The following is a 20,513-nucleotide window of genomic DNA, read 5'->3' on the forward strand; positions in this document are numbered from 1 at the left end:
TTCATATCTTCATCAAAACCGACAATGTCTTCTTCTAGTTCAAATCTGTAGATGTAATGATTTATTAGAGTATAATCTCTCTTGATGTGAAAATTCATGTGATCATGAATAAGAGATGCCTTCACCAGGTTTTTGTTCTAACCTAATTGTCCACTAGTGTACATATATCTTTGAAAGATCTAACAAAGTTAACCATGAAGATGCATGCTAATAGATGGGAAACGATTATTATTATTTACCTTCGAGCAAGCGTTGTGTCAGCTGCAGAGGAAGAGGAGGAGGAGGAGGTGGGCAAGGAGGACGAGCTTTGGATGCCAAGTTGCGAAGCTTGTTTGCATACATCTTGAAATCTGGCATGGATGTCCTGCAGGCTGCTCGCAAGCCGATGGCGAGTGCGGATCCGGGAGGGGAAGGCGACGATGCGTCGGAGACGGCTCTTCCGGCTGCCGGCGGCTGAAGCGCGGCCTAGCCCCGTCGCGTATTCGTCCACCAGGTCCTCCATCTCGAACGCCAAGTTCCGAATCTGCCTCATCCACTCCTGCAAAGAGTGGCTTTGCTGGTATCTGGGCTTCTGGTCGGCATCCCTGAGAAGGGATTGAATCAAAGCCAGTGTTACCGTCAGCGACTTGACCTCTGCGTCCACGTTGAGGAGGCCGGCGACCTCGCTGGAAGCAAGCTCGCCCAGCTTCCCCAGCACCAAGTTCACCGTCGTGTACGCCATCTCGTTACTCTTCAAGTCAATGGACGACGTCACCGCCGTGTATGACAGATGAAGTCAACGCACACCATTGACTTATTAATAGGATGAGGGCTTCCACATCTTTTAAGATATTTTAATATCTTAAAATAGAATTGTAATCAAGGAGGTAATTCAAGGATTTGCGGTTCGATCCTCAACTGACGTATTTACAGGAATTTTTTCATGTAGACACTGAAATTATTTTTTTTTTTATATGAAAGATAGAGATTTAACGATCCCAGTAAATGAACAATTCCTTCAAAAACAAAAAGATTTTTCAAATATTCTTCACCAAATGATAATGTGCCAGGAGCACAAGGCAACCCTTGTCTTTTCTGATTTTATTATTACAGCTTAATACAAAGCTTAAAGCGTATAAACTTATAGCATAAAATTTTATCATGCCATTTAACTAGTCAAATCTACTAGCTCTCGGTTTCAACCCATGGTGTAAGATGGAGATGGTAGGTTGATCACGGTGCTTTTGATCTTCGTCATCATATTGATGCTGTTGGTTATCCCTTGCGAGCCAATGCCACTGTCTTTCAGACCCTGAAACAAAGCATTCAATCTTTACATTTCTTTCAGTTGCAATTACACAAAGTAGCACACATGAAAGATGAACCCTACCTGGAAGGGGAAATGATCAGGCCCTCGAGCTGGCGCTGAATTTATCTGAATGGTTCCTGACTCCATTGCATCGCTGATCATTATCGCCTTATTGATATCTCTTGTGAAGACGCATCCCTAGTGCAGGAGTAGTTTATGGAGATCAAGCACTAATTTCAAAGGTGCTGAATCAATGGCATACCTGGAGGCCGAAGTTGCTGGCGTTGCAGTGGTGGATAGCTTCTTCGACGGAGCTGACCCTGATCACCGGCAAGACGGGTCCGAAGGGCTCCTCCCAGGCAATCCTCATGTCCGGCCGGACGTGATCCAACAGCAATGGCCAGATGAGATTGCCCTCCCTCTTGTATTCCTGGCAGAAGGTGGCTCCTTTCTCCTTGGCGTCCAGAACCAGACCTTCTATGAAGTTTGCAGATGATTCCGATACCACCGGAGTGATGTCACAGTTTTCCTCCGGCGGACCGACACTCAGCTTCGCCATTTTAGCTTTCACCTTCTCGACGATGGCATCGGCTACTGATTCCATGATCAGAACTACCTTAACAGCCGTGCATCTTTGTCCACTGTAAGAGTAGCCTCCTTTGACAATGTTTGAAGCAACCAAGTCAAGATCAGCATCGTCGAGCACAATGCACGCGTCCTTCCCACCGAGCTCCATCTGCAGAGGGATCATTCCGGCTTTCTTTGAGATGGCAATGCCGGTATCGCCTCCGGTGAAGCTGGATCGTGAAGCACAGAAAATTTACCAAAATCAATCGCTATTTGATTCATCTAAGCTAGAAATACCAAACACGTTGCCGTTACCTGATGCAATTTACTCCAGGGTGCATTGTTAGGAAATCACCGATTTCTGAACCTTTGCCGGTGATACAGCTGATGAGGCCCTCCGGGAAACCAGCAAGGTGAAAGCAGTGCACCATGTGAAGAGCAGCAACAGCGCCCTGATCAAGAGATTGACAGTTGAAGTTGATTCGTGGAGCGGGATCGGAGCAGAGTATAATTTACATACCTGAGTAGGGGGCTTGAGTACCAAGGAGTTGCCGGCGATTAGTGCAGGAGCAATCTTGGAGACCGCCAAGTTTACAGGATAGTTGAAAGGAGGGATGGCCAATACAACTCCGAGAGGGATCTGCAAGAACATCCAATGAATTTGCTGCATCAGATCTTTGGATGAGCTTGTAACAGAAAGAAGGAAAGATTACCTTGGAACTGAGGCAGTACTTGCTGCGCTCGTTACCAGGGAAGCTATCTGAGAGCAAGAGCTTGCCCTCTGCGAGTATCCTGACTCCTTCCTCGGCAGTGTATGAAACTAAATCACCGGACCTCACCACCTGTAAGCAAGCAGCACAACGTGAAAATCCAAGCGTAGATCGTAGCGATGAGGAAGAAAAAGAAAAGTTACTTCAGTGACAGCATCCTTTGCGGGCTTGGCAATCTCCTTGACGAGGCACTCGGCTATCGGGTCCTTGTGCTCTTTGAGGATCGCCGCCGCTTTGTGGAGGAGCTCCGCCCGCTTCCACAGCGGCGTCCGCGCCCACTGTTTCTGAACTGCCTTTGCCGCCTCCATCACCTTGTTCACCTCTTCCTGTGTGCATGCTGTCGTAGGCACGGCGCACCTTAGCAGATTCAAACTAAAATCTTTTCTTTTTCGCTTTAAACAAACATCTCTGAAGACACTAAAAAACTAGCAGTATTAAGCAGAGTGTGTGAGTTATTTAATCAATAGTTCTGGGATTACTGTTTATGAAAGAGAGATCTCTGATCCTTTTGTTTATAACCAAGAGTTGAAATTTTGACAAGGAAAACAATTCGCCTCCTTCCAATTCCAAATCGAATCCAAGAAAAAAAAAAAAGGTAAAAGAATGCGTCAAGAGCAGGGAGTGAAAGGCCCGACCTTGGACCTTGTACTGAGTTTTCCGGGTGGTGGGATTGACGATAGAGACGGCTTTCCCGGAGGCGGATTTCTTCCACTCCCCGTCGGCGTAGTACTTGAACACCTGGTCCTCGTCGACGATGTCGGCGAACACGCCAGTCCCCGCCATGATCGACTCCTTCACGATCACCACCTCGAGCGCCCGCTTCTCGACTTCCACAGACACCGGCGCCGTCCGCTGCAGCGCCGCGCCGACGACGAGGAGACGCTGCTTCTGCTTGAGAGGAGGAGGAGGAAGAAGAAGAGTAGGAGGAGGGGCAGGGGAGGGAAGTGAGCGGCGGTAGGGACGTTTATAGAGGGACAACGAGGGCCACGCAGCCCTGAAAGCGAGCTGGGCCATGGAATTGGATCAATGTGGTCCGTAACCGGGGAAGGGAAAGTGACCAGAGCGCATCTCAGAAGGCTACCGGTCCCTCGAAGGCTACGACGTCGCCATGGATTTATGGCGGGAAGTCACGGTGGCGACGTGGCCGTATCGCCACCTCCTGCTGCGCTCGCCCCCGGACTCTGCTTCTCCCCCTCCCCATTTCTCCAGTCGCACTACGGCAAATAAATAGGCAAGAGAAACCATTGAGCCAATAAATTGTCAATTAAGTCTACGTGATTCTCGTTCCAAACAGGAACATAAATCGAGTTCTTCCACAACAAACAGGCAATCTCACGTTTACAGAGAGACCCAGCGTTCGATGATTCCTATGTTCATGAAAAACTCAGCTTTGATATTATCACCATGTTCCTGTTGAGCCAGAGGAGCAGTGAAACTGTAAACATCGAAAAATTAAGTGTAGAATTCTGCACCGGTGTTTGGTTAATGATCAGATCATGTGCCACCTACCAGCTTTGGCAAAGCATGTACAGAGCTTGTGGTCTCAGAAGGATGCGTGGCTCAGAGAAAGCAAATTATGGCTTGAGCTGAGCCACAAAACATTGGAACAGCAGATGAGGTTCCCTTGGATAGCAATGGCGGTGAAGAGGATGGGAATTGAGAGGGTGATGGGTTTGTTCACTTTGAGCTTCTTCCACAAGATTGCAAGGTCAGGAAATGGTTGGTGGTGCTTATGTTATGGTCATGCAAGAAATCAATAATTCAGTGTCTTCCCTTCTTTTATTTAAGAGGTTGTGTCCCCTGGGGCTATGGTGCCGCGGTAGGACATCTAGGTTGTCACCTAATGGAGATCACAATCAAAGGATGTTGGGCAGATGGGTTGGTCCCCAACTACGACATATTTGCTGATGAAAAATTTCTATTTACCTCCAAATGAAAATCACAATCAAAGGATGTTGGGCATACCCTGGGTTGGCAAAAATTGAATCAATGCGTGCACTTTCTGATTTATCCTGATGACCGATGAAAAATTTTTATGAGACCGAACTGATCATCCTTGCAAATTGAATCAATGCGACTAACTGAAATTTATTTCAATAGAATGATTTACTCCATTTAAAAAGACATCCAAGGTGAGAATTTCCCCCGCTTGCCACATTCACTGAAATCAATAGGAAATCCTCCTACTTTAAGGCCCAGCCCATTTAGAGCCGTGTCAGACTTAACAAAGCAGAGAATATACATAGGAAACCGACGCCACTAGTCAAACGTGACTGCGTGGGCCACCACTTTACAAATTCACCCATCTTCTTACTGATAATTTGCGATTTGCCATTGAAATATAGGAGATCCGAGTCGATATTTTTCTTGTAATTATATCGAAATATTGGGGTTCTTTTTAATTTTCCCTCCTGGATTATTTTTCCAACGCGTCAGATACACGTCACTAATTAAGAGGACGTACTCATATTTATCTTCGTGCGGGCGACGATCGAGTGGATTCGTTGTCGATGGACGCCTACGATGTGACCTTATCTGGCTTGGATGGTTAACGCACAGAAAAAAAAGGTGCGGACTTTTCCAAAATGGAACGCGTCAGCCTCTATAAAAGAGGCGGCGTGTCTTATGGTGTGCCGTCGACATTATTCTTCTTCCCTTCCTCCTCTTTCCCAAATCAGTTGCCCAAATGGCCACGGCGGTGCTCCGATCTCAGGATTGCCTGAGAAACCACCGCCACCTCGACGCCTTCGGCTCCTCCCCACCGCTGCCGGTGAAACACCGACGCAAGAAACCCCTCCGGCCTTCTCCTTCTTCTTCTCCCCCATCTTTCTCCCCTGTTCTTCCTCCAAAATCTTGTCGGCGCGGATCTGCGCCTCCTGCTCGGTCTCCGCCCCCTCAGGCGGCGAAATCGGGCCAATCCGCGAACGCGCCTCTTGGCCCACGCAGATCGACGTCTCTTCGCACGGATGGGCGGGTCCTCGAGGGCGAGCCGCGTCCGCGAAAGCCTCTCGTGATGCAGGAGGTGCGGATCTTGAAACGAGGAGAGGATCCGAGGCTGGCCGTTTTTCCTACCGTTGATCTGAGGTCGGAGGTTGATAATTCGATCCTTTGCTCTACAGATCGGTTAGGACCGGAGCCGCAGGTCCTTCCAAAGAAGGTTTTCCTCGCCGCTATGCCGTTTCCGTACGCGGGCCCGGCGTACTCCGCTGCATCCCCCGCTCCTAGTTCACTCCCCATTCCCTGTTTCTTGAAAAAAGCTGATGCCGACGCGGCCAACAACGATCTTGCTTCAAGGATCCTTAAGGAGCTCGTTTGTGTGTGCTAATCGGCCTGGATCCCAATCAGTGGTGGTAAAAATGCAATCTTAGTGGCGAAAGGTTCCATTTTTATGGTGATAATGGATCTGCAAATTGGTGGTCTTGGTCATAAAGGCCGATCGTTGGGGAAACAGAAGAAGATAGAAATCTGGTGGCTCTTGACAAGATCAGTTTCAGTTGGCATACCTTCCGTAGACTTCTCCGGTTAGCTACCTTCCTCTATTTTTTCAAAGGGAAGATATGATCGGGAGAACTCTAGGTGTTACTGCTACTACTAGTACAAGTACTATCGTTCCTATTCCTATTCCTATTTCTCCTAGCTCTGTTCCGATTACTACTAATACTGTTACCACCATCGCAACTCTTTCCTTTTACTTCTTTTCCTCTTAGATTAAGCTTTCTATCAATATATCCTTCAAGATTAGGTGTAAACATGCTGTCATACTTGTAGGGAAGGTATAGGTGTTTCTCTGGTGTCAGTCCAACATGTTATCTTTTACTACCATCTCAATGTTCAAATGTATGCAAGCTTAAATGTCAGTACTCGTCTCTATTTGTGCTCCTACAACTTTCTCTGTGATATTTTATGGAGTATAATTTATGTTTATGCTTTTATGTTCGGTCTCTTGAATTATATGTATGCCCTCTGCCAGGTTTATAAATCCTGATAAATGTCCTGCAGTAACATAGAAGAAGCTGGGCATAAGGAACAAGACAGCTTGTTGATGCATAAGCACAAATTTGAACAAACTACAACCTAAAGAAAGAATCTTCCTTTAAGATGCATTTTGTAAACATTTAATGTCTCGACTAAGAGAGCACTAGTACAGTAGATGAGCCTCTATTTAAGGGACCTAAACAACATTGAAAAGCTCTTGAAACAACGAGAACCATAGCTGAGCCCTGGGATCCTTGTTAGCTTAAACTCCAGCCATGGAGGCTCTGCTTGGTAGGGGAACCAGGAACGAATGGAACAAAACCTCTCCCACCGAAAATTGGTCGCATGAACGCATTGTCGAACTTCCTCCAGTAGTGGTGAACACTATGAGTTGGTTTCAGGAAGAGAAGTCTAAGACTGGGCGGTAGAGCTGTATGTTCCCCTGCTTCACCTTCTACGCCATGTCCATTTTCCATGAGCGGCCAGAGGAAAGATTTGGGGGTCGATGGATCGGAGGACATGCTGCTAAAGTGCCTTCCGCTAGGTGGCAATAAAAACCTCATCAGCGGCTTCGTCATTAATCCAAACACCTAAGTGGCATTATAAGTTAGTAAAACAATCAGAAATTTCAGAAAAAAAAAAAAAACATCTTGACGGGGATAACAAAGTCTGCATGCATGACTTACGACAGTGCTGAAGAGCACAACAGAGATGGTGCTAGTGATCATAATCGCATTTCCTCTTAGTTGAGTGTGTCCAGATCTTGCAAACTGCAAGTTAGATGCCTACTTTTTTATGGATCAATCATGAAAAAAGAAAGAACAAGAGGAAGTCGAATTTTTATCACAAATAACCTGATTGTAAGCGAGTGCTATTGAGACTGCACCTCTCATGAGGCCTGCCCACCATATTGTAACCTGTCAAAATTTGCATGAATTTATTTATTACTGAAACAATCAAGTGAACTGAACTTACTGAGAATGGTTTTTACGTGCACTTACTTGTTGTTTGAAAATGATTCTCTCAGCTGGAGATTTCTTTGTCAGATTGGACAGAAATGAAAGTGGAAATACAAAAGCAGCTCGACCAATCAAAACTAGCCCTAACAGAATCGAGCTGACCTGAATTGATTTCCCAGGGCTGCAAATAACAACAAAGCACATCAACTTTTTCTCTAGAATGAATATTAGTTAGAGTCCTAAAACTTCAATGTGTGTGTTTCTTATCAAGATAGATGCGATGCAATATTTCTTTAGAAAATTAAGTCTCGTATCAGAATTAATGGTGTCATAGTCTTAGTCAATGTTTACGATAACTTTCATAGCAACTTTCATAGCTTATGTAAACAAACTAAACATAGATAGTACTTATCCTCCGACTTTAGGCGGAAAAGCTGAAGATATTACAGTTATTAGATATTATATATAGTAGGTTAGTGGAGCATTGTACTTCTGTGCTTAGGATTTTGATCAAATGTGCAGATAACAAAAGAACTTTGAGTGAAAAGAAAAAGAAAAGAAAAAAATAGCATTGATCTAAACCATACCTGCTACTAACAAATCTCCATTTTTCAATGTCCAATGCATCCATTCCAACATAAAGAAAGATAAAGGTTTCAGCGATGAAGGATAATGTAGCAAAAGCATGCCTGGAGTCGAAAGAAAGGCAGCAATGAGAGATGAACTAGTGAACTGTATTTGAACAGTGAGGAGCTTCAAAACTGAGTTAATCAACAAAGACATTAAGAACATCTGTAACATACTTGGTGGTAATTCTGGAGCTCTCTGTGACATTATGCCAGGTATAGTGTGACATGACTATCCCACAGAAGAATACCGTGAGAATGCCGCTTAAATCCAACAACTGCAACATAAAACAGAAGCCTTGAGAACATAATCAATTCAATGTACCTACAAATTATCTAGTAAAGGTTTTAAAACATCTCACTTCTGCCAACATATATGACAGGTATGCCATGAGTATCGTAAGAGCAACTTCTCTATCAGTAGAATGCCTGACAAGGAAAAATAAATGAAGATTATTTTAATTATTAGCAGAAATAATGGTAAAACAAAATACTTAAATATCGGGTTAAGTTCATCAACTAACCTCCCAATGTATAATTTCTTGATGATGTAAGCACTCAGCAGTCCACCCTGAAATTAGCACATTTATTTTTTAGAACATACAAGATGATAGATCTTGAAAAAACACACATCTAGTAGTAAAATGCATAAAGGAAGAACATACAAAAGCTCCAAGGAGGGTGCTGGTAAGAAATAGATATCCAAAGTTCGCCAAAAATTTCAATATGATTATGGCATCGATGTGAACAAGATCAAAGTTTTGAATTGCGTTGAAGAGCACGACGGATGTAGCATCATTAACAACACCTTCGCCAAATACCAAGCTATATAATAGAGGTGTTTCATCTTGATTGAGAATCTGTTTTGGAGACATCATGTGAGAGTTGAATATTTACTGTTCAGCTTAAACTAGTAAATCCAGAAGCCTTATTACCTGCAAGGTGCATACAGAATCCGTGGCAGAAAATATGGCACCTATTGCTGCATGAACAAAAGCAAAGGAATAAGTCAGAATGGGAAGTTATGATAGTTCACTAGGATATAGGGAAAACAAAGATGTGTTATAAATAAAATAAAAATTACCAAGAAAGTCTGCAATATCCAATGAGCCAATATCCATTTCCTTGAACAATGCAACTACACCTGTGTTTAACACCAAAGAAAGAAAAGGAAAGAAAAGATGTAAGTGACACTTCTCAAATAAATGTTTGAACACCAGAACAAACACCAAAATGGTAGTTTCTAGAGAGTGAAAACATTTGAACTGATTATTCGAGAGCTTCCACTGGCATAATTATATTGTTCTTTTTTTTTAACACATAAGACTGAATCAATAGGCATGATTAACGTTGCTATGCGGTGCCTCACACTGAAAATAATAATTAATACTTCTGTTCCAACTTCAGGTATAATTTATGACAAACATTTTGAAAGAAATCTTGAATCTCTCTTTTTCAAAAGGCAGTGCACTTTTGTTAAAAGAAGAAGAGCTTTGCACAACACCAGGAAAAAGGAAAAAGGAAAGATTGGCTTGGCTATCACAATTCTAAACTCTATGAAACAAAAGGATACAACCAAAGAAGATGATCTGGTAACTGAGCATTCAGATAGCACATCCGACAACATGACTCTGAGAACTTACCGAAGGAAATTATGAAAAATGAGATTAATGTCCCAACTGCACCGAACAACATGATTGTCATGAAATTGCGGAAAAATTGTTTCTTTTTTACTTGGAACCTGGAAATAAATAGAATTTAACAAGTCAATCTCAAGCTCAGTCGTGTTAGGTACAGAGGATATTTTCTGGTCACAAAGAAACCACAGCATCAAATGTCAAAGTACAAAATGCTATACCGTTAGTGGCTATAGAATGGAAACATGTTGAGAATGTTGTCTATCAGCTCAATTGTGAAATAACAATAAGCTTTTAGCCGAAGCAGCAAAAAAACCACAAAAAATCATGGTTTACATCGACTCACTTTGTAAAACAGATTTTTATTCCATAGTCTCTAACCCATTTTTCACCATGGTAAATAGAAGATTAATCCACTTACTAACAATGTGTTCCTCGTCGTATATATGTAGCTAACATCAAATATTCACTCAAGAACAAAACGGCATGTCTTACTCAATATCATGTCCTACAAATCATGTGAAAGATGAAAACCGACTTAATTGGGTCATATCAATACGTCCAGAATAGGTTAAAAAGAAGATTGAAACAAGTTTTTGTTCTAGACAGCTAAAAATCCTCTATTTGCAACTCGTAGAATCATCTCAATATCTGGTATACTGAAATGAGAGAATGAATAATCAAAATAAAGATAATGCCAAGCCATTCGAAGAACATGAAAGGAGTATGTCATCTTCTTCCTATTTAGAATAAATAAATAATAAAAAAAATACCCGGCATTGAATATAATGGGAGGGAGAAGGTAGATGAAGAAGAGATCTTCACTGAACACGAAGATGTGGGAGCTCTTCCCTTTGGTCGTCAGCAGAATGACGGCCCCCGTGCAAACTCCCTGAACCAGCAGAGGAAACAAGGGAGAAGGGACTAAGTAATCCTTCGAGTCCGGATCGAAAAAGAGACAAAAAAGGGGGGCGATCGGAACTCACGATTACAAGAGCGGTGATTGATTCGTTTATCCATCGGCTCTCCTCCAGAAGGTGCCCGATCACGATGCATCCGCAGAGCAGCGCAACGAAGATGTTGATGGACACGACAGACGCGTGGTCCGAAGTCGCCGACACTATGCCCAAGCGAGCGAGGTGATGCGCAAAAGCCAAGCCGAACCCCATGGAAGCTGGCCCTCCTCCTCCTTCTCCTCCTCGCTGTTGCCGAAACCCTGAGAGGATCAAAGTTGCAAGAAACCGATTGGCCAAAACTGCAGCGGGAGAGGCGGGAACCTGGTGGATCACGGCCCCGACAAGTCCATAGACGCGACCTCTCGCCTATTGCCGCGCTTTCCACGAAATCGGAGGCTAAATCGAGAAAGGAAAAGAAAGGAGCAAAATTAGAAAATCCATTATAAAAAGCTAAAAAAGATAATTTTTGGAACGGAAATCTAGGGAAGAACGAAGGAGATCGCTGGTCTTCGATCGAGCAACGGGAGAAGACGGCGGCGAGGAAGCAGAATTTGGAGGAGCACCAGGAAACGGGAGAGGGCGGCGAAGTATTTTAAATAAACAATAATTTAATTTGATGGCAATTGAGGATAATTTTCATCATGACCCTCAAAATTACTAATATCAAACTAATATTCAATATAGTTTTATATAAATTTGGCACCTCGTGCTCCTTTCAACACTTTCACAAATATAATTGGTTATTGTTACTTTTTCTTTATCATTAATAATTTTGTTTAAGTCATAAAAGAATTGAAAAGTATAAAATAAAATAAAATTGATTATTGAACTAAAAGAAAAGAGTAGATGTTCCACATTGTTATTTTATTTTTTTCTCAAGAGCATTGGCCCGATCACATACTCGATCTTCTTACTAAGATTTATAGAAGAGTGATCCTACTTTTAAATAGGTAAGGGTTCGACTAACACAAGAGAGACATTATCTTTCATCCTAGTGTTGGAATTGGTATACGTATCATTGTACTTGTATATGTCTTCCATGGCTCTTGAAAGGTTCAATATTATTTCAATTAAAGGTCGAGCCACTTGCGTTGGACGGAGACATTCCTTGTTCAAATCCTTCCATGCTCGCTCCACCATCACTTGTAACTTCTCGCGTGCCACTTCGGTGCTCGTACCGTATTCTTTCACGTAACTTTCAACTGTTGAAGCTACATGGTCTCTCTCTTGCTCCAACTATAAATTTTTAGAAAATTTGTTAGATATTAATGTCAATAAACTTTTTATCAAAGTAAATGATTGGAACTAAAAAACAAAAAACAAAACCTCGTGTGAAGTTACATCATCCATAAGTCTAGAAATTATAGTGCAAGATTTAAGGATCTTGGGGAAACTAGCAACCCATTCAAATGCCTCTTTTGTTGCATCTTCTCCCAGACCTACGTAAGAGGCACATGTAACCACAGGATACCCTGTGGATTTCAACGAAACACATAGATGTTCCTCGAGTGATGGCACATATCCTTCCGCACCCCATTTAGCTTCTTGGAAATAAGATCTTGATAGAACTTTTATCTAAATGAAAATTATAATATGGAAAACAAATTTAACCTTCATATGATTATTAAGTTGATAAGAGCCAATATATAATGCTATGCTATATATTGACACACATACTTCCTCTTGAAGATATGATACGCGATACTTCTCATTGGGTTCTAGTTCATCTTCAAAATCTTTGCAAGTCTTTAATAGTTTGAGATAGAAATCTTTTAAGTATTCTGGTACATGATCAACAGCTTGAGGTTCCCACCTAAATATAAAAAAAAATATCGAAAAATATGAGGGAGAATTAGCCAAATCAATATGAAAAAAAATCTAGAAAAAGTTTAACTATTGTATTGTTAGTATTTTGGTGTCTATATCTATGTGTTATCTTCAAATGAATTTATTTTGCTAAGTTTTACTTCTATGTATGGATAGCACTACAATTATAATGTTAAAGGAAATAAGAAAATATTAAAATATAAATAAGCTAAAAACAAACCTTTCAATTGCCTCGGTTAATAATCGACTCTCTTCCAATGTGCTGTAGTTATCATAGATGTCATCCATAATTGACATGAGGGAAATAGCCTTGGAAGTAATTAATCGTGCACGAGAGTATTGAGGTTCAAAATACACCGCAACTATCCAATAATAACATTCCACCACTCGATCACGAGCAAATTTTAAAGACTTAACCAGTGCTAAATCATTCCACCATCTTCGAGTATGTCATTCAAAGTTTGTGCACATGTAGAAAATAAGTCAATTAGTTTAAACCACAAACACAAAACTTATAATTAGACAATTAATAAAATTAATCAATTATGATAATGTATATTAATTAAGTATAGCTCAATTTTTAATTAACTTGTATAGTCTTTAAAGTTTAGATTATTTTCATCTCTCTATTTATTTATATAGAAAAAAAATGCAAATATAAAGATTATATTATTTTGTGAATATTCATAGACACGGTAAATAATTTACTTACATTGAAATTTTCTTAACTTCCTCTTGATGAAGAGATTGTAGTAGATTGAAATCCAACTTTGCAAGTTCTAATATAGTATCATTTCGTGTCGCATTCTCTTGATAAATAGGTATATATTTTCTCACCAAGAGCCTTCTAATTCTTCGACATAATGGCGTTTCAAGGAAAAGAGATACCTCTGTTGCTAAAGGCTGCTCAAGTTCACCCAACAAAGATTCAAGTTGACACTTTGTAAAAGAAATAGCTTCGTCAAGTATAGTCTCTTCATGTGTTCCAAGATAAGCCGCATTGTATAAGCTTAGCAGTCCCTTTGCCTCTCCATTCAAGGTCGACAAAAATCTTCCCTTATCATCTTTGAACTTGTTAAAAACATCTACAAGAATGGATATTAGGTTATAGCATGGTGGTAAACAATTTAACTAATTTTATTTATATATACCTGCAGATAGATAATATCCATGTTGCCTAAGCAATCTAAATCGAAGAGAAACTTCATAAAGTCCATAATTCTCAGCATCAGTCTCATAAATCAATCTTAGCGCCACAACTATTTCTTTCTCAAAATGATAATCCAATCCAAGAAGCTGAATCGAATCAACCAAATTCATAATTTGCAATACATCACGTGTTTCCTCGAATAGGTTTTTCACTCGCTCTTTTAGCTCTTCCACCCTTTTCATCATCCTCTGGGTGGACTCCTACATCATCCAAACACATTAGAAGCTAGCACAAAAGCAAAAAAATCATGGACAAACATGAGAGGATCATAAAGCACCACCTCTTCGAGGGCTAGACCGGAGTTCCGGATGAAATAGTCACCCCAAACGCTAGGGTGATATTCGGCCGACTTACGAATTATCTCTTCCTTGCCATTAACAAGTTGGGCCATCGATTGCTTCTCCAAATGTGACGATCGACTTGAGGAATTGCTCACTTTGACATTTGGTGCCTAATTCTCCTTGCTACTTATAGTAAAAAATATGATTGAAAATCATTGTTTTAATGAGTTAGTTGATGTGTAGTTTGTGTTTCAACGGCGTTTGCTTGTCAAATTTTGACCGTGAGAAAAGTCAAACCCCGTAATGAAGTTTAACCCCTTTTTTTTCAATAATGGCACAAATTGGAAGCCTCCTGCAAACTTGTGTTGCATGCTTTCTTCATTCTAGAACTGCTGTCGAAAAAACTTCTGAAACGTATGCAAATTGGAAATCTTCATGCAGACTTATGTTAAATTCTTTCCTTTATTATAATAACATGTGCTCGATTATGCATTTAGAAAATAATCTTTGAACTCATTTTCCATCAACAACTGGCAAATAGAAAAATCAAATACTCGTGCGTGAACAGTGTAGAGAAAGATATGGAAAATATGTTAAAAATGAATGATCCAAAGCCTTTGTTGGTGGGATGCAATCAAATTAAAATTTCATATTAAAAATATATTTAAAAAATCATAAATTTATAAGAGGACAGATATCTTTATTGATATGAGACTTTTTAGATAGAGCTCAAGAACAAAACTACGAGGATTTCGTCGGCTTTATATTTCGTTCCGCGTTCATGCAGCGCGAAATAATAATTTAATTTGCTTAAAAATTCAGGATTATTTTCATCATGACCCTCAAAATTTCTATTAATATCAAACTAGACCGTCAAATTCAAGAACTAAAACTAATCAACCAACAAATATATAAAAAAAAACTAGAGTGAGAGGGTCAGGGGAGCAACAATAGCCATAAAAGAATTGAAAAATAAAAAATAAAAAATAAAATAAAATAGATTCATTGAACTAAAAGAGTAGATGTTTCACATTATTAATTAATTTATTAAGACATACTCTTCTTACAAAGATTTATTTATAGAAGAGTGGTTGATACTCTTAAATAGGAAAGGATTCTTTTCGAACCCTTGCCCTCTTCTGCAAGTCTGCTGCATCGTAACCAACTCACCTATGCCCCCGGGGCAAAATAGGAAAGGATTCAACCAATATGAGAGAGACATTATCTTTCATCCTAGTGTTGGAATTAGTATAAGTATCATATTTGTGCTTGTATATGTCTTCCATGGCTCTTGAAAGGTTCAATATTATTTCAATCAAAGGCCGAGCTATTTGTGTTGGATGATGGAGGTTTTCCTTGTTCAAATCCTTCCATTTTTGCTCCACCATCACTTGCAACTTCTCGCGTGCCACTTTTGAGCTTGTACCGTATTCTTTCATGTAACTCTCAATTGTTGAAGTGACATGGTCTCTTTCTTGCTCCCGCTATAAATTTTTAGAGAAATATCGTTAAATAAATATTAATATCATCAAAGGAATTATGATTGGAACTAATGATTAGCTAGTACCTCGTGTGAAGTTATATCATCCATAAGCCTACAAATTATACTGCAAGATTCAAGGATCTTGGGGGAACTAGCAACCCATTCAAATGCCTCTTTTGTTGCATCTTCTCCTAAACCCATGTAAGAGGCACAAGCAACCGCAAAATAGCCGGCAGGTACGAAACACATAGATGTTCCTCGAGTGATGGCACATATCCTTCCACACCCCATTTAGCTTCTTGGAAATAAGATCTTGATAGAACTTTTATCTATATATATGAAATTGTTTAATGGAAAGACAAATTTAAACATTTATATGATTATTAAGTTGTTAAGAGCCAATATATAATGCTATGCACATACTTCCTCTTGAAGATATGATACGCGATACTTCTCATTGGGTTCTAGTTCATCTTCAAAATCTTTGCAAGTCTTTAATAGTTTGAGATAAAAGTCTTTTAAGTATTCTGGTACATGATCAACAGCTTGAGATTCCCACCTAAATATAAAAAAAAGATCAAAAAATATGAGGTTATGCTATTCGTAAAGCACCAAGGAGACTTAGCCAAATCAATATGAAAAAAAAATCTAGAAAAAGTTTTAACTATTATTGTATTGTTAGTATCTTGGTGTTATCTTCAAATGAATTTATTTGCTAAATTTTTACTTCTATGTATGGATAGCACTACAATTATATTGTTAAAGGAAATAAGTAAATATTAAAATATAAATAAACTAAAAACAAACCTTTCAATTGCCTCAGTTAATAATCGACTCTCTTCCAATGTGCTGTAGTTATCATAGATGTCATCCATAATTGACATGAGGGAAATAGCTTTGGAAGTAATTAATCGTGCATGAGAGTATTGAGGTTCAAAATACACTACAACTATCCAATAATAACATTCCACCACTCGATCACAAGCAAATTTTAAAGACTTAACCAGTGCTAAATCATTCCACCATCTTCGCACGCGTATGCCATTCAAAGTTTGTGCGCATATAGAAAATAAGTCAATTAGTTTAAATCACAAACACAAAACTTGTAATTAGGCAATTAATAAAATTAATCAAGTATGATAATGTATATTAATTAAGTATAGCTCAATTTTTAATTAACTTGTATAGTCTTTAAAGTTTAAATTATTTCCAACTCAGAGCCGGCTTTAGGCATGCCTATGCCTAGGGCCCCCAATAAATTGGGTCCCATTTTTTAAAAATATTAATTATATATATATATATATATATTATATATATATATATATATAAAGAGAATAAAAAATTATTAATATATATCTTTATTAGATTTTGGAGAGATTTGGCATGATCATTAGATTTTATAGCGATTTGGCATGGTCATTGGATTTCATAAAGATTTTGGCATAATTCCAATATATTTAATATTTCTCAATTCTTAAAACTCTAATTTTACTAGTTTCTTTATATTCCTCTCCTTCTTTTCTTATTAACCTAATAACCTATTTTGCTAACTTCAAACATTTTACTTATTTGATAGCTTATTTTCTCTTCTCAAGACATTTTCAAGATCATCACAAGGGGTGTAAGGAGAGGAACGATCAGAATTAAGATCTTTTATTACAGATGTTTTGATAATCTTAAAACCTAAAGATATTGTCTTCCTTATTTCCCTATCAAATCTTTTTTTTATGCTTCTGTTAATTTCTTATTTTCTTATCAATGATTTCTATTATAAACTTGTAATCTTATTCGCAGTTAATATTGTTAGTAAATTTTTACAATATAAAGATATGAACATTAATGTATTAGATCAATTAAAAGGTCTTATTTCTTTTTTGAATGAGTATAGAGAAAATGGATTCATATCTGCTATGATTTCTGCTAAAGAAATTACAAATGAAATGAATATAAAAATTTAATTAATAATTTTGCATCTCAAAAAGCTAAAAAATTTAATTTTATATAAAAAATTATTTTTAAAATTAATATTTTAATTTATTTAAAAATTTTTTAAACCCACCATTGTTGGTCTCAAATCCGAATAAAAAAAGATAAAAGAATTTTTTAAAAATAATAATAATTATTTTAAAAAAATATCATGCAAATATAAAGATTATATTATTTTGTGAATATTCGGCACAGTAAATAATTTACTTACATTGAAATTTTCTTTGCTTCCTCTTGATGAAGAGATTGTAGTAGATTGAAATCCAACTTTGCAAGTTCTAATATAGTATCATTTCTTGTCGTATTCTCTTGATAAATAGGTATATATTTTCTCACCAAGAGCCTTCTAATTCTTCGACATAATGGCGTTTCAAGGAAAAGAGATACCTCTGTTGCTAAAGGCTGCTCAAGTTCACCCAATAAAGATTCAAGTTGACTCTTTGTAAAAGAAATAGCTTCGTCAAGTATAGTCTCTTCATGTGTTCCAAGATAAGCCGCATTGTATAAGCTTAGGAGTCCCTTTGCCTCTCCATTCAAGGTCGACAAAAATCTTCCCTTATCATCTTTGAACTTGTTAAAAACATCTACAAGAATGGATATTAGGTTATAGCATGGTGGTAAACAATTTGACTAATTTTATTTATATATACCTGCAGACAGATAATATCCATGTTGCCTAAGCAATCTAAATCGAAGAGAAACTTCATAAAGTCCATAATTCTCAACATCAGTCTCATAAATCAATCTTAGCGCCATAACTATTTCTTTCTCAAAATGATAATCCAATCCAAGAAGCTGAATCGAATCAACCAAATTCATAATTTGCAATACATCATGTGTTTCCTCAAATAGGTTTCTCACTCGTTCTTTTAGTTCTTCCACCCTTTTCATCATTGTCCGGGTGGACTCCTACATCATCCAAACACATTAGAAGCTAGCACAAAATAAAAAAAAATCATGAACCAACATGAGAGGATCATAAAGCACCACCTCTTCGAGGGCCAGACCGGAGTTCCGGATGAAATAGTCACCCCAAACACTAGGATGATATTCGGCCGACTTACGAATTATCTCTTCCTTGCCATCGGCCATCGACTGCTTCTCCATCATCAGTGATTATCAAGTGTGACGATCGACTCGAGGAATTGCTCACTTTTACATTTCTCCTTGGTACTTATAATACTTTTTCTCATCAACATCTGTTGGCTGTTTCTTCACCCAATCCATAAAAAATAAAACTAAAAAAATATGATTCGAAATCATTGTTTTAATGAGTTAGTTGATGTGTAGTTTACTAGTTTGTGTTTGAACGGCGTTAGATTGGTCAAATTTTGACCGTGAGAAAAGTCAAAACCCGTAATGAAGGGCAACCCTTTTTTTTCCAATAATGGCACAAAGTGGAAGCCTCCTGCAAACTTGTGTTGAATGCTTTCCTTATTCTAGTCACACGTGTCATCTGTGCATTCGAAAAATAATCTTAATTTTGAGACGCATGCAAATTGGAAATCTTCATGCAGACTTATGGTAAATTCTTTCCTTTTTTATAATAACATGTGTTCGATTATGCATTTAGAAAATAATCTTTGAACTCATTTTCCATCAACAAGTGGCAAATAGAAAAATCAAATACCCGTGCGTGAACGCTGTAGAGAAAAATATGGAAAATGTATTAAAAATGAATGGTTGAAACCTATGATTAGTTATTGTTTTGAATGATTGCAATATTAAAAATGGATTAGTCTAGCAAATGAAGTATTGAGTGGATGAATAAGTTGAGAGAATTAAGTGAGTTAGTTGAACTAGCCAAATTGATCGAGATGGAGTGAGTTACCCGGACCATATAGACCAAGTTAATGTAATCGACTAAACAATTAATTTGAACATATTTACACACAGTTGTGAAAAATGACGAGAAAAAGATAAGTAATAAAAATTATAAGATCTTTTTTATTAGCCTTATTACTATGAAGAGTATAAGAAATAGGGTTGTAAATGAATTAGACATCAAAGATTGTATTGGGTTCGATAAAACTCATTTATATTTATTCAATAATAAAAAATGTATAATAATGAACATCCTTCAAAATTAATAAATTTGATTTTTTTTAATGTCCATAAATAAAGTTCATCAATAATTTAATTATATTTATTTATCAATAAATTTATTTATTAATTTTTATAAAATTAATAAATAAATAATTTTAATCACAAATTTATTTATCAATAATTTTAATCACAAATGCTACAGAGAAGAGAGAACAATTTCTACTAAAAATAGCTGCAGGAGGAGCAGGAAAGTCTAGGGAAGAGAGAGGAACTCAGGAAGAAACAAAGTTCATAACCAAAAGCCTCAATACATCAGAAACTTGCATGTAGGTTTAACATATACAATGCACTTATTATCCTTATTTAAATTACTCGGCATCATCATCAAACCATATTTGTCTTAAAAAAAATTGATGATAAATCTCAGTCAGTCTCATGGACTCAATCCCTGAGGGTGGATGGCCTGGTCCCACGAAAGTTTTTCACCGACCACCAAGGTAAATCGGGAAGCGCATACGGCGGCCAATCCAGATGCCCAACATCCTTTGATTGCGTTCCCCATTTGGAACAAAATTCTTACAAATACGCCGTAGCTGGGGATCGAACCGCGGATCCCTGGGTCACAACCCGGATGTCCTATCGTTGCACCATTGCCCCGGGAATCAAACCATGTTTGTCTAAGCTATTTGGGATGGGCTACATGAATCTTATCCCTCATTGAGCTCTATGCTTTGTTATTTAAATTACTAACTAAATTCAAACTCTATATTACTTGCTGATTGATGGACAGAGCTTGACCCTACCATCAAACTAATGTTGGTATAAAGTACATGGTAACTGTGAGATGGCTTAAGTATTTAGGTCATTGAGCACATTCAACATATACCATGCATCTTCAATTC

General features: G+C 38.4%; 4 protein-coding genes and 1 pseudogene across 4 annotated transcripts; 1 reads left to right on the top strand and 4 right to left on the bottom strand.

Moving 5' to 3' along the window:
• Positions 1-6,557, top strand: part of LOC141833984 (putative disease resistance protein RGA1) — a 10,052-nt pseudogene extending 3,495 nt beyond the window's left edge.
• On the bottom strand, positions 1,001-3,704 carry LOC141832967 (NADP-dependent glyceraldehyde-3-phosphate dehydrogenase-like). The gene is made up of 8 exons (XM_074720334.1): positions 3,261-3,704; positions 2,769-2,962; positions 2,569-2,697; positions 2,376-2,495; positions 2,171-2,307; positions 1,551-2,085; positions 1,370-1,486; positions 1,001-1,291 (listed from the first exon to the last, which is right to left on the bottom strand). Exons 1-8 carry the CDS (start codon positions 3,637-3,639, stop codon positions 1,178-1,180), a joined length of 1,725 nt encoding a protein of 574 aa, XP_074576435.1. The 5' UTR covers positions 3,640-3,704; the 3' UTR covers positions 1,001-1,177.
• A 300-nt stretch (positions 6,558-6,857) lies between the features above and the next one.
• Positions 6,858-10,991, bottom strand: LOC141833985 (sodium/hydrogen exchanger 1-like). The gene is made up of 14 exons (XM_074721458.1): positions 10,809-10,991; positions 10,596-10,714; positions 9,829-9,926; positions 9,270-9,329; positions 9,121-9,167; positions 8,851-9,045; positions 8,710-8,756; positions 8,548-8,614; positions 8,363-8,463; positions 8,147-8,248; positions 7,602-7,740; positions 7,455-7,517; positions 7,287-7,370; positions 6,858-7,190 (listed from the first exon to the last, which is right to left on the bottom strand). The coding sequence occupies exons 1-14, from the start codon at positions 10,989-10,991 to the stop codon at positions 6,858-6,860; spliced, it is 1,638 nt and encodes a 545-aa protein (XP_074577559.1).
• A 648-nt stretch (positions 10,992-11,639) lies between these two features.
• LOC141833037 (alpha-humulene synthase-like) lies at positions 11,640-14,234 on the bottom strand. Its single transcript, XM_074720427.1, has 7 exons — positions 14,096-14,234; positions 13,757-14,015; positions 13,318-13,690; positions 12,826-13,044; positions 12,456-12,591; positions 12,105-12,353; positions 11,640-12,014 (listed from the first exon to the last, which is right to left on the bottom strand). The coding sequence occupies exons 1-7, from the start codon at positions 14,204-14,206 to the stop codon at positions 11,721-11,723; spliced, it is 1,641 nt and encodes a 546-aa protein (XP_074576528.1). The 5' UTR covers positions 14,207-14,234; the 3' UTR covers positions 11,640-11,720.
• A 1,443-nt stretch (positions 14,235-15,677) lies between these two features.
• On the bottom strand, positions 15,678-18,672 carry LOC141832969 (alpha-humulene synthase-like). The gene is made up of 6 exons (XM_074720335.1): positions 18,556-18,672; positions 18,216-18,474; positions 17,777-18,149; positions 16,387-16,605; positions 16,003-16,138; positions 15,678-15,908 (listed from the first exon to the last, which is right to left on the bottom strand). Exons 1-6 carry the CDS (start codon positions 18,670-18,672, stop codon positions 15,771-15,773), a joined length of 1,242 nt encoding a protein of 413 aa, XP_074576436.1. The 3' UTR covers positions 15,678-15,770.
• Between the last annotated feature and the right edge of the window lie 1,841 nt (positions 18,673-20,513).

This window comes from Curcuma longa, chromosome 8 (genome assembly GCF_044706935.1).
Source record: "Curcuma longa cultivar G26 ecotype Majalengka, Jawa Barat chromosome 8, ITB_CL_G26_1.1, whole genome shotgun sequence".
Classification (NCBI taxonomy): Eukaryota; Viridiplantae; Streptophyta; class Magnoliopsida; order Zingiberales; family Zingiberaceae; genus Curcuma; species Curcuma longa.